The sequence below is a fragment of the Pteronotus mesoamericanus genome, unplaced genomic scaffold (genome assembly GCF_021234165.1).
Source record: "Pteronotus mesoamericanus isolate MK-2021 breed Mesoamerican mustached bat unplaced genomic scaffold, CSHL_Meso_final contig_130, whole genome shotgun sequence".
Lineage (NCBI taxonomy): Eukaryota > Metazoa > Chordata > Mammalia > Chiroptera > Mormoopidae > Pteronotus > Pteronotus mesoamericanus.
This window is the reverse complement of record NW_026555060.1, coordinates 12,832,629-12,850,453: the sequence shown is the minus strand read 5'-3', so window position 1 is coordinate 12,850,453 and position 17,825 is coordinate 12,832,629. Positions and strand designations below refer to the sequence as shown.

General features: G+C 35.1%; 1 protein-coding gene across 1 annotated transcript in view; it reads left to right on the top strand.

Moving 5' to 3' along the window:
- ODAD2 (outer dynein arm docking complex subunit 2) overlaps positions 1-17,825 on the top strand; it is a 171,504-nt gene that overhangs the window by 20,403 nt on the left and 133,276 nt on the right. The window contains exons 7-9 of the mRNA XM_054590234.1: positions 817-1,022; positions 1,832-1,930; positions 4,168-4,315. Coding sequence (XP_054446209.1) covers positions 817-1,022; positions 1,832-1,930; positions 4,168-4,315 — 453 coding nt within the window. The remainder of the gene's footprint in view (positions 1-816; positions 1,023-1,831; positions 1,931-4,167; positions 4,316-17,825) is intronic.

Here is a 17,825-nt window from a genome sequence, read left to right as displayed (position 1 = left end):
CATTTTGTTTTACATATTATTAAACCTTCAAAACATTGTTACTATTTTTCTTCAGTAAATTACATTTTACAATGATTAAAAGTAATAGTCTTTTATATATATTTTTGCCATTTCTATAGATTTTCATTTCTGTGTATAGATCCATGTTTCTGTCTGTTATGATATTCCTTGTGAATAAAGAACTTCATTAACACTTCTTCTAGCACAGGCCTCCTGACAATGAATTTTCTTGATTTTTGTACATCTGGGAAAGCCTTTATTTTTACCTTCATCTTTGAAAGATTTTTTTATGTTGCAGTGTAGAGTTTTGGGTTGATAGGCTTTATTTTTCTTTTTCCCTGTTAGGACTTTAATGATATAATTCTCATTTCTTATGGCTTGCATTGCTTCTGATGAAATGTCTATTTTAATTTTATGTTCCTCCTCTGTCTACGATGTCTTTCATCTCTGAATAGATAAAGATGTTCTCTTTATCCTTGGTTTCAGCACTTTGAATATGATGAATCCCAGTCAATGTAGGGTTTGAATTTAATCTTTTCTAAGGTTGGTGAGAAGTGAGGAGGGTCAGCCCTGTGGTTGTATCTGTTTGTGCTGCAGTGGAGGTGAAGTTTAGAAACATTACTGTCAGTCAATTTCCAATGAAGGATTTGATTGTAAAGTTGTCTTTATTCAATTTGTGTCACTAAGCAACACAAGTAAGATGTATCTGAGACTTTTTTTCTGAATTTATCACCAATGTTAATTTTCATTTAGCTCTAGATGATTTCCAAAGTGGTATCATTATAAATATTATTATTAATTTTTTCTTTAATACAGCAAATTAAATTGAATGAAGAATTGCAAAAGGAAAAGGATCAGCCTAATGAGACACATAAGAAGAAAGAAGCAGATGCCTTACCTAAAACTAGTAATGGTTCAGACAAGAGTATGCTGCAGAAGAAACAAATTAATTTGGGGAAACGTCAAATGACCAAGAGATTAGAGCCAAGTTTAAACTGGAAGACCACTGGTGATTTCAAAGCGTATGTAGACATTTGCATGATGGGATTTTTAAAACATCTTCAGTGAGCACGTTTGCTTAATTTTTCACATAACTTTATTTCATAGTAGAAGAATACAGAGTAGTAAAAAAAATACCTCCTTCCACAATATAAGTTGATACCTTCCTGCTCCTCCTTCCTATTTCAAGCAGAGAGACTTGACAGTCAACAGGGTTTGTATGTGGGCTCTGTGAAGGGAAGGGAACAACACAGTTCATTTTCATGTAAGTGGTGAGTCAGGGCAAATAGCTCATGAAAAAGATATTAAAACACATGGAGAAATCACATGGGCTACTCTATTAACTGGGAGGTGAAATTTTTAATTCAGCCTTTTTCATGTACATATTTTTTTCAATTAAGATTTACTTAAGTATTTAATGAAGACCACATAGGTGCCAAGGACTGTGCTAAACCTGGGAACATGAAAAATCAGATACAATCCCTCCTGTAATGCTGGGTGGGGAAGGTAGAAAAATAGCAACTATGATCAGGGCAGTACGCTACTAGATTAGAAGGTACAGAGTGAAGGACTTTCACGATGATGGCAGCCTGTGAAGGCCTGCTCCTAGTGCAAAGCAATACTGAACAAACTCTATAATTATATAGAATGCATAGCTGTGCTTAAAGGACAAAAATGTGTGTGTAGATGAGGCTGGAGCTCATCATCATTCTCTGTGTCAGAAAGACATATTATTTGGGTGCATGAAAATGTTGGAATATTTGTATACATTTCTATTTTAAATTTCCTATTAGTCCGCATAAAGTAATTAATAAAGGTGTCATGTTTTTAGCCACAGAATGTCGCTAAGAGACACCCACAAGGAAAAACGTGGGGGAAGACTTGAAAAGTCAGCGCCGTCTGTTTCACCTGGAAAAACACATGCCGTTCGGTATGTTTCTGTTAACATGACTAGTTTTTAAAAGCCATTTCTTACACAGTGCACTAATGTTAATCAATGGCATTCTTACTGTTATATATTGACAGTTACTAGGAATGTTGTAAGAATGATTATATTGAATTTCTTTTAGTGCAGAGTTACTGGAAGAAATGGCAGAAATCTTACATTATCACTTGGAAAAAAACAAACTTTAAGAAGAAGCTCTACTACAGTTACACTGTTTTGGGGGAATCAACATAATAAACTCTTCAGTTTGACTAGTTATTGAACTTTTCATTTTGAAATATCTGTAGATTCACAAAAAGTTGCAGAGATAGTACAGAGAGGTCTCATTTACCCTTTACCTAGCTTCCCCCATGGTTACATCTTGAGTAACTATGGTGCAGTTTCAAAACCAGGAGATTACCATCAGTAGCACATATATGTATACTTCCACACCATTCTATCACATGTAGATTGGTGTGGTGACTATGGCAATCGGGAGACAAAACTGCTCCTGTGACCACACAGAACCCCCTCCTGCTGCCCCTTTATACTCACACCTTTTCCCCCTTCATTCCCAATTCCTGGCAACTATTCATCTGTTTTCCATTTCTAATATTTTGTTATTTTGAAAATGTTGTATAAATAGAATCGCACATTTTTGATACTGACTCTTTTTTCATCACCATAATACCCTTGACGTTCATTTAAGTTGTTGCATGAATTCATAGTGTCCCTTTTTATTTCTACCTAGCATTTCATGGTATGGATGTACCATAGTTTAATTATACACCTATTGAGGGAAGTTTTAGTTCTTCACAGTTTTTGGATATTAAAAATAAAGCAGCTGTGAACAATCATATACAAGTTTTCATTTCTCTAGGATAAATGCCCAACTGCTTACATGTATAATAATTGTGTGTTTTGTTTTTTAAGAAATTGACAAATTCTTCCAGAGTAGCTGTACCTTTTTACTATCCCACCAGCAATGAATGAGACTCAGTTTCTTATCCTTTCCAGCATTTGGTATTGCACCATTTTTAAATTTTAGCTGTACTAAAAGATGTGTAGTGATGTCTCATTGTTGTCTTAGCATTTCTATAATGGCTAGTGATATTGAACATCTTTTCATGAGCTTATTGCTTATGTACATTCTTCATTGGTGTCTCTGTATGTCTTTTGCTTATCTTCTAATCAGATCACTTTTTTTAAATGTTGAGTTTTGAGAGTTCTTTATCTATTTTGGATATCCTTGGTTGGATGTGTAGTTTGCAAATATTTTCTCCTCTCTATAACTTGTGGTTTCATTCTCCTAATATAGGGTCTCTCATAAAACACGTTTTTAATTTTGATAAAATTTGGTTTATCAGTTTTTTCTCATATGGGTTGTGCTTTTATGGATTGTCATGTCTAAGAACTCTTCAGTAAGCCCTTAGTCCTGAAGATTACCATCTTTGTTTTTCTCTAAAAATTTTGATTAAAGACTGTGATCCATTTTGAGTTAATTTTATAAGGTATTAAACTTAGGCCAAGGTTCATTTTCTTTGCTTATGGATATCCAGATAGCCTTTTCACCATTGAATTGCTTTTGTACTTTTGTCAAAAATCATTTGGGTGTAGTTATGTGGGTCTATTTCTGGGTCTCTATTATGTTGAGTTGATTTCAATATCTGGCTCTTCAGTACCACACTATCTTGATTATAGCTGTATAGTAAATCTTGAAATCTGGGAAAGTGATTCTTCTCACATTTAAAAAAAAGTTTTAGTTATTTTCTTTATTTCCACATAAATTTAGAATCTTGCTGTATCTATTAAAAAACATGCTGAGGATTTTGCTGTCTTTACTGTGTAGACTCTTCTAATCTATGAATACTATATGTGTCTCTATTTATTTAGGTTTTTATTTTTTTCAGCAGCATTTCATAGTTTTCAGCATCCAGGTTCTACAAGTTTTGTTAGATTTAGATCTAGAACTAGGGAATCTAGTGCTATGTTGAATAGCAGTGGTCAAAGTGGACATCCTTGTTTGTTCTTGATTTTAGGGGGGAAGCATTCAGTCTTTCATGAGTTAGTATGGTGATAGTGTAGGTTTTGTACATATTCTTTATCAAGTTGAGGAAGTGCCCCTGTTCTTGGTTTTCTGAGAGTTTTTAATCACTTATGTACATGTTGCTAAAAGAGTAACATTATAACCATGTCCCTGCTGTAGCATGAATACATTTATTATATGTTGTTGTTATTCCCAGTAAGACTGTCAGTAAGATTGAGGAAGTTTTTAGTGAGAGCTCCTCAGAGAGCGAAGAAGATGAAGAACCACCTGATCATCGTCAAGAAGCAAATGCTGATCTGCCATCAGAATACTGGCAAATTCAGAAGCTGGTGAAATATTTGAAGGTAAGGCAGACTTTCTGTACTGTGTTTGCGATGTTTATTTTAAACTCTTTCCCCAAAAATGTATATTTGCTTCCAAGTTTATTGTATGTTTCTTTCAAATAAGGGTTGTAGGCTTCCCTATTTTTATTTAAATGTGTTCAAGGGAAGGTCTTATTACCTCAAGGGTAACAAGGTTCGTTCTCATGGAGCAGCCAGGCTGCCTGGTACCAGCTCTCTTCCCTAGCTGGGGAAGCCACCAGATACTGTGACTTGCCACTGTGTTTTTGATTTGCAGTATGGTGTAATGGAAAGAGCATGGCTTTGCAAGTTGGACTTGAACTAAATTTTATGCTGTTATCACTAGCAGCGTGGCTGTTGAAAAGTTGGTTTTGAGCCTTATTTCTTTCTACCCATGGAATAAAAGAAATATCTATCCTATAGGATTAATTTAAGGATTGAAGAAACATTTGAAACATGTGGCATAGTGTCTGATACATTGTAGGTGCTTAAAATACATTTCCATTATTCTCTTCACTAAGAGCACATGTGTGAAAACATTGTATGTAATAATTGGCCCTATAATGTTGTATTTAAGTTGCATGGGGGGAACAACTCAAGGAAAATTATTTGCCAAAATTCAGATTAATATTAACTTCTGATATCAGATAGCTGATACTGATAATTTTTGATATCAGATAGCTGATATTTAGGCCATGTCTAAAGCTATAGCCCAGAAGTACTTGTGAAAACAACATTTTGACGTACTGTTTTCCGTGTCTTTGGTCAAATCAACATGGGCATTTGCAAGTGGCTTTGCATAATTAAAGATATTTTTATGACTCCTAAAGTGCTAATGGGTACTTTTTTTGTGCTTTTGATGTCTTCCCAAGCTGACTGATAAAATAGTCTATTTGTGCCTATTTTTGTGATGTCATGAAGGCGCTCTGCATGGACACAACCTTCTAGGTGTGTTAGTTGAAAAAGTTTTCCCTGCAAGAAAAATGTGCCCCCTTGCTCTGATGGATACAGACTCAGATGCAGTTCTCAGGAAAAAAAAAAGTTTTCCTGAATTCTGAATCCCTAGGTAAAGTAGCCAAGAAATTGAGAAAATGGGAAAAACTGTTCTAATTCTCCTTGGAGAGTTAAAATTTAGACATTATTGATTCGAATAAAGTTACCAAATCATTGAAAGCAAGAGCAGTTAATTATCTTAACTTTGGTGATCACTCCACAGTGTATATGTATATCAAATCACCACATTGTACACTTAAAGTAGAGACAATTATATTTGTTGATTATTCCTCAATAAAGTTTAAAAAAAAAACAACGAAGAAAATGCTGACAGCACAGTCAAAATTGAAAGTAGACATTTCCAAGTGTCAGGACAGGAGCAAGTAGGAGAGAAGTGGTCACAGACTGATCAGGCAGCCTTGCTTGTAGCAGTTGCCATGTTCTAAATGTGTGTCTGCTGCTAACGGTGAGTCATTCTTGCATAACCATTAATATGTTTATGCGCATAGTATACTTTGTACAAATTCTAGTAGTGGTGTTCCAAGAAATAACAAATTTGGAAGCAAAATAAGTTGTTAAATTTTAATTGAAATTTCCACCTGTGATTCTATGTAGCCTTGTCAAGCTTGCTAAGTAGATCTGAATGTTATGTTATTTGGATGTACTACCCAATAATTTTGCTGGCTTTTTTTTCAGTGTTTGAATATTATTACAATTTGTTCTTTCTAAGTAATTTAACAGAAGAAATGCAAAGAGAAGATGATGTGAATATGTTGTGGAACACTCCATTTTAAAACCAGAAACTGATCTAAAATCTGAAGTAGCTAAAAAACAAAGACTTCAGTGGCCAAACCAGAATCAGGACAAACAGATAAAATATTGTCATCCTTAAAAAAGGAAATGACTTATGTGGAGCAAACCCTAATGTCCACCTTGGCTATACTTTTGGAAGCCTCTTAACAATTTGACCAATGTCAATGCAAAATGAAAGATTTTTTTTTTTTACATCTGGAGTATTAGTCATAAAACAAAAACCAACACTGTTGGGTAGGACAATTAATGCTCTGTGTGCTTTAAAATTTTCATTTTAAGAATTATATATTATAAATGATATTGATTATAATCTTTCAATGTTTAAGATGGCTTTTACTTGGCATTTATTTTATATTAATATTCCCTTCTTTTAGTGTTTTTTTGTCTCAAATATCAGGTGGAGATCTTTTTAAAATGTTATTACAATATATATAGTTTTTTTTTTATAGAAAACCTCTGGAAATTTCAGTATTTCTCTCACAAAAAAAATGATTCACTGTTTAATGTTATGGAAATTATTCTCTAGTATGGTCATGATTATTATTTTATAAATATAAATAAATTTTAGGAGAAAGTATGGAGTAACTTATGATTTCTGGAATTCCTGGGAATTCTGGTTTCTTATTCCAAATCTTGAAGATTCATATCTGTTGGGAATTTGGACACACCAGCAGGGAGTATAGGCTGAAGCTCAAGCCGCATGGTCCTGTACCCACTTCACAGGTGCCTTTGTTAACAAACTGTACAATCAGCAAGACAGTTCAGCTGAGCATCATGGCATGATGTCTAGACTCAAGGAGACCTTCCTGACAGTACCATGATCCTTTACTGAACTATAGAGCTGCCCATGGTCTCTCCCCTACTTTTAAGGAGCATGTCAGCTGGGGGAAGACTGGCAATGCAACATTTTGTCACCCAGTCTTGTGCAGCTTGAGCCAGATAAGCGTGGGTGGTCAGACATGGCCTTTGGAAGATTTGGAATGGCCCTGTTGTTGATTCGAAGAATTCTGGGCTATTAACTGCATTTCATTATTAAAATGAAAAGAGTCAAAGGGGCAGAAACATCAGCAGGGCCAGGAACAGAATTACAGAGTAGTAGTTAGAAGCATGGTCTTTGATGTCAGAAAGGCTTCAGTTGACTTGGAATCTGCCATTTACTAGCTCAGTGGCCTTGGAGTTGGTGGACCTCTCTAGACTTAACTTTGCTCATTGGTCATGATGGCAAAATAAAAGTTTCCATATTTTAGGATTATTATGCACAATAAGTGAAATCTAATACATGTAATGTATTGGCAATAATAATACTTCCTATTACATACTATTACCATAGAGAGTGTTTGGTGTGGAGATTTGACACACACAGGTGGCCTTCAACTTTTGTTTAAGTTTTCTAGCAACCAACAGAAGGAGGGAAATGCAGTGAGTTACTACAGTGAGGGAAAGACTGACCATAATAAGATAGAACCGACCCAGTTGCCCATGTGTATAACCCACTCTGGTGATAAGAGCAGGAAGAGTTTTCTCTATGAGGACTTACTAGGGCAGCCTGTGAATGAGGTAATGAATGATTTCTTCAATAATAGCCTCCCAGTGAACATAGCAAAGAGGTTCTCCAAATAGTTTAATTATTGGATAACTATCCTAAGTTTTTCAACTATTTAAGATAAATCCACATAATACCAGGCCAAAAAGGGATGCACTATTTCTGTCCCAAAACAGCTAAGGAAAACATTTATTGATGAAGTGCTACTTAAGCTTGCACAAGTTCTTCATCAATAAATTATGTGCAAATGTGATACTTTTGGCCAGACAGTAAATTGCTTGGAATTATTATAGTTCCCACAGGTAAATATTCTTAGCATGGCCAATAAAAGAAAAAGTATATCTACAAATGATTTCAAGGTTTTGACACAGATAAATGTTTTATATGGAGACACAAAAGGATATTAAAAGTCTATGAAATGCAAAATCGAATGTCTCTAGGCAATCTCAAAATAAATTTTAATGACATTTTAATTTATAAAAATATGCCTAAATGTAGACTTAAACTAGCAGAGAAATGTTAATGTTGACATGACTTTCTACTTATAATTTTCCAAGTACAGCAATGTCTGTGATTGTTGAAAAAAATTTGATGAGCTCATTAATACCCAAATAGGTTGATGAACTATAGCTTATTATTTATCCAGAGCTATGAGCTCAGATCTTGGCACTCAAGTAAAGGGAGTTTGTATTTAATTATTTGGCTTTGACATACGTTCATTACATCGTGCAAGTTTTATATATGTATATATTCTTTTAATCTGGATTTTTTAGAAACAATTTAAATTTTAAACTAATGAATACTTTGCATTTTTATTCACCAACCTTCCAACTTCTTTTTTCCCACATAGCTGACGACTCTGTACCCTAATTCTAAAGAAGCAGTAAACCCTTTCTTAGCCACCTTAGTGAGATACACTTATATTCTGCCTTCTTCTATCATTACGGTTCAGCAGGTCTGTCTTATCAGCTGCTTCTTAAGTGGAAAGACCATATTAAATTTGCATCTTGCAGAGGTCTCGCTAGTAAGCACAGCCTCGCCTTCCCACTCTTTGCCCAGAAGGTGTGGTGGGGAGAGCACAAGGCCCTTGGGGGACCAGGCTGCGCTTTTTTTCACACTTGGGTCTTTGAGAGCAGTTCTTCTTCCTTCTGAACTAGTCATTCCTTCTAATGTCGCTCTCTTTCCCCAACTTCTCTTCCTCCCCTCTTCTTTTCTGCTCCCTTTCTCCTTGTAGGTGTGCTATTTTGTATACCAACAATATTTGCTAGCTTTGTATGGGTATTATTTTTTCCCTGGCCAGGACTGCTTCAAAATATTACAGTTTGCTTTGGATCAGTTCCAGTGACTGGGGGACATGGTTTGTTAAGGTATATGCATCACACTAATTCTGTGAATCTCTCTAAAAGTACAGAAGCTTACTCATTTCTAATGAGGGATGTGGAGAACTCCTTTGTGAAATAGGAGGAGAGTTGGAGGGCTTTTTTTTCTTTGTAAATGTGGACTTATGAGTCACAAGTATTATAACATAAACTAGTACAAATGGGTTCTCTTTGGTAATGTGAGATAAAATGTTGAAAGGCCATAATTATAGTAGACCTGCATTTCCTGCACATTAGTGTAAGTATTCTTAAAGGGAAGAGAGAACCTCAGGACCCAAGGTTTTAAGCCCACTGAAATCCATTTCAGTGCAGATTGGGTACAGAATTTAATACCATAGGATCAATAGATCCAAGAGAAAAATGAGAAGTCTAGAGTGAAGCCAAGAAATGGTTGTCAGCTTTGAGGTGATCTGGAGGGATTTCAAAACCTGGGTCCAGAATCATGCTTTCCCCGCCTGAAGGCATTTCCCAGGACGGTGAGTTGAGGGTGAGATGTCTGTACCATCCTGGCCTCAGCTCCAGGCTCAGGTGGAGTAATGTGAGCAAGCAATTTGGAGACATCTGCCCCTGCTCTGAAGTGCTCTGTTGGGCTGGTCTATTTTTGATTACTTGCTCCAATAATGGAGGAATCTAGGATCAATACCCAGGCCTATTTCCCCAGGTAACCCCCTTCCTGGATGCCTATTTCTGCACCTGGGATTTTGATAAGAGTTCACCTGCGAGGGCAGAACAAAAGGATTGATTGAAAAAGCTGAGTCCAGCAAGGTGGCATGCAAAATGAATCCGACTGGGAAGTGATAAGGGGCTTGTGTTGATAGTGGGGCTGTTTTGGGGGCTTGGACTAGGATACTGTCCTCGGAAACACAAAGAGATGACCAAAAAAGGCAGAAGGCCAGTTTATAAGGTAGGTTTGGTTTAGGACAGGTTAAGTGTGAAGACAGTGAAATACCCAAATAGATATAGCCCATGCAATAGTTGGAAATGAAGGATTGAAATTCAAATTATTCATAAAAAATGAAGCTACCTGTTTGGGAGCTGGGGGAATGAATGAGACTGAGGAGCAAGACTAGAGCCTGTGGGCCTGTTTTTGTATTTTTATCCATAATTGGATGTGATCTCTTAATAGCTAATCAGAAAGTTGCTGCCTCTCACTTGAGTTGGCATTGGGTAGGCCAAAAAGTATATTTTCTCTGTAAAATAAAATACACACTTTTTCATTTTCACCAATTACTTTATTGATTTGGATATTTTGAGTATGTTGACTATCTCCCACTATTGGCTTCTAGTGGGTAGAGGCCAGGGGTGCTGCTAAATATTTTCCAATGCATAAGACAGTCGCACAGCAAATAATTATTTGGGCAAAATGTCACTAGTATTAAGAAACTTCTCAAACCACTTTTGACATGTTTGATCAGTCACAGCATCTTCTCTATACACTTCACAAATCTTTTTTTGCATTTCAGTTGCATTTTTACCTTTCTTGAAATAATAAAGCATAATATGTTGGAAAACGCATATTTTCTTCCATCTTCAATATTAAAAATGGCTGCACAAAAGTTCACCAATTTTGATGTTTTCTTTAAATGAACACTGATATAACAGCTATCACAATACGATATAAAAAAATTGTTTCAAATGAAGTTAAACACTAGAGTTATCATATGGAAAGAACATAGTGGACTTTCTGGCCAACCTAATGCAACAAAGAATATTTTTTGGATCAGAACCACTATACTAAAACTGGTGGTCTTTCCTCCTATAAGCAGATTGCATCATTGGCCTTAAAAAAAAAATAAAGTAGCATTTTATTTGCTACTTTCATGCAACTAGCTCTTTGACACAAAAGATTAATGAAAGGAAGATAAATAATTTGGAAGATTTGAAGCAAAAAGAGAAAAATGTCTATTTTTAAGGTAAGCTTTCTTTGCATTGAAAGCTGCTATATACTAAAACACAGAGGAACTAGATATGAAGACTAGGGAGATTATGGGCTTTTTAATGGAAAAATCACAAATGTGGTACCAGCCTTGAATGTAATACTGGGGAAGTCCTTGGTTCCTGTGTTCTGGGGAAATAGTGATATTGTGTGAACACCTGTCCCTCAGTGGAAAATGTGTGCTGTAGATGGCTGAGTGGCAGCTTATGATGACAGCTGGACATCACCACACTTTTATCCTCTCCTCCCAGACGTGTTGGTGAGGGGTAGTGCCCACTTTATTCATTCTATGTGGTCAGTTTCATAAACCACTTGTTTTGGTCTCACCTTGCACATGAGCCAGGGGTCTTGATAGTTTTCCTTCTGTTCTGTCATGGATCCACAAATTCAGAATTCTCAGGCCATGAAAAGTAAAGGTGCTGGATGATTCCCTGACTTAGCAGGGGCGAGGACTCTTCTTCAGAGTCACATCGAAAGGAGGACCATATCGCAAATCCCACAAGGCTTCCCAAGAAACACTCAGGGCTCCCTCCCTGGCAAGGCCTGGATTATCAGCAGTGACATTCTCAAACATGAAAACTTTGGTTAAGATTGCTTTTGTGGTGCTCAATTCTTGATCCTTGACAAACTGATTAAACAAAACACACCCTGCTTAATTGGTTAAATAGTTCTTCTCAGTGGTAATTGGGAATGAAAGTAGGCTTGCCTACTTTCATGGTGCTTTTTACTTTGTTGCACTTCACAAATGTGTTTTTTACAAATTGAAGGCAAGACCATCCACCAGCAGAAATATTACAACTCGAGTTATTGTGATACTTTATCATGGTGGTCTGAAATCCAACCTGTAACATCTCCAAGGTATGCCTGCATGTAATTTTCATCACAGGAATGTGATGTACTTTACAATCAATTCCCGTTAATTAAATTCCTTTCCCATTACTTGAGTTTTGGAGTGTCAGGTAGTGTGATCTTAGTTTCATTGGTGGAAAAGCTGAGAAATGCTGTGCTCTTGGCCACACAGAAGGTGGCTGCGGGCCAGGACGGCATCCAGGTTTCTATCTTTATTGCCAGTTGCCTGGTTATTCTGTCCCGCTCTCAAGAAATTTAGGGCCCTAGGGGCCCACAGGCCTTGCTGTTGTAAGTTCCTATTTTCTCTCATTTGGTTTTCTTCACTTGTGTAATCAGTAAACTAAACTGGGATCACTTCTTAAGAAAGAAATTCAATGGCCATTTTTGCAAGGCCTTTGAGAGTGTGCTCTTTCACGAGGTTTTAAGATAGTGCAGTGTTATTATTGTTGAAAAGGATTGTTCATAAATGGAAAACTATGATCACTGTTTATGCACCCAAACACCAGTAGTTAGAAAGGATAATTAGCTCCTCTTTCCTGAGGAACGGTCTTTTAAATGAAGACGTGTATTGTTAACATTGATATAGCTTAACTTAGAAAACATCTCCATGATACAAAGGGAAGAAGGACTTGGTGTGTAAAAAAAAACCTATGTGCTGGAAGTCTTAAGATATTTTAAATCCCAATAGCTAACAAAATTTTTATTCAGTAGAGTTTGCCATTTCTGTTTTTCTTTTTAAAATAATATTGTTTAAGAAATGAATACATTTTAAGTATCTGGATTTTCTGAGATGTGTGTTATTTGTATGTTTATACAGAGGGAAAATGTGGGTTTACAGTTGTATGAAAAACAATTTATTCTTGTTTTATTATTTATTAATTATTGTATTTATTATGAATGACTGTAAACCTACTTTTGCCCACTGCTGTATTGCCCACACACAAACAAAAAGAATTAATTCCTTTTATTTTTATTGCAAAGAAGATGGTGGAAGTGATGGATAGGCTTCTCATATCTACAAATAAAATAACATTTTTAGTTTTGAGTTTTAATCTCTTGTTGCCTCCTGGCTATCCTAAATAAATAAAAGTAAAGAAAAAGAAAAGATAATTAGATGAGTATGGTAATACAATGCTACTGAATCATAAAAATTTACTCCACCACTAGCTATATTATATGGCCATATCAACTTAACTACTGATAAATGACAATATTAAAAACCTTATGGGAAATCTCTTAAGCTTTAACCATTCATTCGTTTATGAATGCACAGAGTGAATTAGCCCAGATAGAGCATAATTATATGATACACACTGTCCATTGAGTTATTCATAAGATTTTTGATTGGGAAGAATTTGGATATCTAAGGCAATTTTATATAATGATCTTAAAATGTTTCTGAGGAATCTGCTGACTGATCTGTCACCCCATTTTTTGTTCTGCAAAGTATGCTTCCCCTTCAAATTTATTTTAGAGGCTAAAAATATTGGAGAAAAGTAGCACTGCATAGTTCTCAGTTTATGTAAGGTAGTAGGCTGCTTTACTTTTTATTTAAAAAATGCATATTCAGTGGAAGCATATACTGTGCCCATGAATAGAGACAACTAACATCATTAAAATGTCTGTGCTACCTACCCAAAGCAATCTATAGATTCAACGTGATTCCTATCAAACTACCAATGACACATTTTATAAAACTAGAAAAAATGCAAAAATTTATGTTGAACCACAAAAGACCCTGAATAGCCACAGCACTCTTGAAAAAGAAGAAGAAAGTTGGAGGTATCACCTACCTGGTATCAAACTATGCTACAGGGCTATAGTAATAAAAACAGTATGGTACTGGCCTAAAAAAACAGACATACAGATCAATGGAACAGAATAGAAAGTCCAGAAATAAACCCACACATATATGGTCAATTAATATTTGAAAAATGAGGAAAGAACATACAATGGGATCAAGACAGCCTATTCAATAAGTGGTGTTGGTAAAATTGGATCGATACATGCAAAAATCAGAAATTATACCACCTTACATCATATACAAGAATAAACTCAAAATGGATTAATGACTTCAATATAAGAACTGAAACCATATAACTCTTGAAGAAAACATAAGCAATAAAATCTTGGACATTTCTCTTAGCAATGTATTTTCTGACATATCTCTTCGGCAAGGTAAACAAAAGGACAAATAAACAAATGGGACTACATCAAACTAAAAAGTTTTTGCCAAACAAGGGACACAATCAACAAAAAGAAAAGACAGCATACTGAATGGGAGAACATATTTGCCAATGATGCATTCGATAAGGGTTAACATCCAAAATTTATAAAGAACTCATACAACTCAACACCAAAGAAAACAAACAATCCAATTAAAAAATGGACAGAGGACCTAAATAACCACCTCTCCAATGAGGACATACAGATGGCCAATAGGCATATGAAAAGATGTTCAACATCACTAATCACAGAAATGCAATTAAAGTCACAGTGAGATATCACCTCACATCTGTCAAAATGGCTATCAAATCAACTAACAACAAGTGTTGGTGAGAATGTAGGGAGAGAGAATCCTCATGCATGGGGAATGCAGATTGGTGCAGCCACCGTGGAAAACAGTATGGATGGCCCTCAAAAAATTAATATTGAACTGCCTCCTCACCCAGTGATTTCTGTACTGGGTTTATATACAAAGAAACCCAAAACACTGATTTGAACGAATTTATGCATCTCTATGTTCTTTGCTGCATTATTTACCACAGCCAAGCTATGGAAGCAACCCAAGTGCTCATCCATCATCAGTAGATGAGTGGATAAAAAAGTGGTGGTACATATATATAATGGAATATTATTTGGCCATAAACAAGAATGAAATCTTACCATTTGTGACAACATGGATGGATCTAGAGGGTATTATGTATGCTAAATGAAATAGATCAAAGAAAAAATACCATATGATTTTACTTATATGTGGAATCTGAAGAACAAAATAAATGAATAAGCAAAATAGAAACAGACTTATAGATGCAGAGAACAGACCAATGGTGGCTAGAGGGAAGGAGTGGTGGGAGGATGGGTGATAAAGGTGAAGGGATTAAGAAGCATAAATTGGTAGTTATAAAACAGTCATGGAGATGTAACATACAGGATAAGGAATATAGTCAGTAATATTGTAATGACTGGATGGTGCCATGTGGATACTGGAAATATCAAGGGAAACATTTTGTATATGATTACCTAGCCATTGTGCTACACACCTGAAACTATAATTGCAAAAAATAAAAACAAACAAATGAAAAACACATTCATGCCCTGCTACAGCAGCCTGCATGCTGAAGAATTTCTAAAGGAGTAGGAGGTACCAGATTTGGTGTAAGTGAGCTTTCATTTTACATACGCTTATAATATCTGTTGTAATCATTTTTGGAAAGTGTATATTTGTAGAATGAATATTAAACTTCATGTCCCTTTTTGGTCCACTAGTCTCTGAGATTCCGGCTGGCCGGGGCTGTAACTCTTTCCCAGCCTTTGCTCTCTGGGTTGGTGTGGCTGTCTCACTGTGGCCTCCTAAAATTTCTGTGACATGCAGGACATAGCAGAAGCATGCTACTCTTTTGGTTCTCCCCTACTGCCTTCTGCACTTAACGTCTTACAATATTCTAAAATGCATTAGCATATGCTTGTTGTAAATATTCAAGCCATGTAAAAGAATAAAAGTGAAAGCTGCCTTCCAGATATTTCTGTTAATATACATACATATTTTATCCATAAAACAAAGGCACATTATTTGTTATTCTACAATTTTCTTTTCATATATAGTGTTAAGTCTTGGTGATCTTTCTTATCTGCTTCAGTACTTTTAATTGTTGCATAGTATATTTCACTCTAGGTACTGGATGGGGCAGAAGTAGGTTTAGAGTTTGTATGGAAAATAGTACAGTAATTAATAAGTAATAATATAAGAATAAGTGTTTTGCATGCTCACAACTGTAAACCTCCTTTTGCCCCATGCCATAAATATCAATAATGTAATGGTTCCCTTTTTGATAACTGGTTAGGTTATCTCCCAAATCACTTTTTGTTACTACAACAAGGCTACATGAAATATTTTTACATATTGTTTAATATATAAACTATTTCTGTAGAATAACCATTTTGAAATGGAATCACAGGTCAAAGAGTATGCACATTTAAAATTTTGATAGTTCTACTGGAGAGAGGTTGTTCAATGGGTATAAAAATTTCACTCATGCAAGATGATTAAGTTCTAGAGATGCGCCGTGCAGCATAGTGCCTCTAGTTAACATTACCGTATTGTGCACTTAAATAAGTTAAGAAGGTATATCTCATGTTAAGTGGTTTTACCACAAAAAAGGAGGGGGCATAGGGAAACTTTTGGAGGTGATGGAGTTGTCTGTTACCTTGATTGTGGTGATGGCTTCACAGGTGTATGCATATGTCCAAGCTCATCAAGTTGTATACATTCAGTATGTGCAGCTTTTGTATATCAACTATACCTCAATAAAGCTCTTTTAATGAAAAGAAAGAATATGTGCCCAATAGGTTTGAGAAGTAGTGCGTTAATTTTTTTTTTAATTTAAAGGGAAATAAGGAAAAATAAAAAGCCAACCAAGCTTGTTTATATAAAAATTTTTTTGACACTCTCTACAGAAAGCAAACATCAGTTTACCCTCTACCAGTAATATACCAATGTTTTTCAACTTTAATACAGAATGAGATCAGCAAGGCTCTTAAACACAAAACAAAACAAAGGCCCTAATTCCCAGGTAGCATTCATGGAAGTATTAATTGAATTGGTCTGGAAAATGTCTGGGCATTAATAGTTTTTAAGCTCCATTTTTTTTTTATTTTAGCCAGTTTGGATGGGGAAAAATGTATATCATGTGAATTTGCTGATTCTTTATTACTAGTAAGACTGATAATTTTTTGCATATGTCAAGTAGCCATTGTATTATATACCTTGCCTATTTTTCTATGTGGTTTTTTGCTTTTGGTTCTAGGCAAACTAGTCCTTTACCATGTTATTTGCAATTTTTTTTAATTTGTCATAATGTCATTTTATCTATACTTTATTATAAAAACTTAGAAATTGTACATTAATAATTATAACAACTATTTTCTTCATAGGTTATGGGTTTTGTGTCTTAGGAACTAGAAAAGTTTTTCTGAAGCCAAAACAGAAATATTTTCTATTTCCTTCTGGTAGTTTTAAAGCTTTTAAAAATGTTCAGGTCCATCTGGATTTCATTGTTTTTCTCTAGATGGTTAGTCAATTGTATCACACATTATTGGCTCATTCACTCCTTGCTCTAATGATCTGAGAGGCTATTTACTTTTACTAAATGCTATACTCGCATGTGAGGGTTTGTTTCTGGATCTTTCTCTGTTGGTTGAATTGATTTATTTGGGTGTTCCCATGCCAGTTCCATACTAATTATTATAGCTTTTGTATATTTTAATACTTGATCGGGCAGAAAGTTTTGTTAAAATATTTTAAACTAATTTATCAATTACTTTGTGATAAATTGCAATTTTAATTACATTGAGTTATCCTATTCAGAAATATGGTTTGACCCTTTATTTATTTATTTTTTTGTGTACTTTAATAAAACTTACTTGTTTTTATCCATATTTCTAACACATTTCCTCTGAGATTTAATCAAATTTTTGTTATTATTATTTTGCTAATTTTGACATGGGAACATTTTTCAGATTACACATTTTTATTTGTTATTCTTAGTGTATGGATGTATGGAGAATTACTAATTTTTTTAATGTTGCCCTGTATCCAGCCACTTTACTGAGCTATTTTACTAATTATCATAATTATTGTTATTTACTAATCCTTTTAGGAAAACAGTTACATTTGATACAAACTTTTCCTCATTGTAAAGACTAGGACAGCCCAGGGGAGTGTCAGTGTCTATAAATGTTCCATTTAAAAAGAATGTGTAGAGAATTCTTTCATTGTTC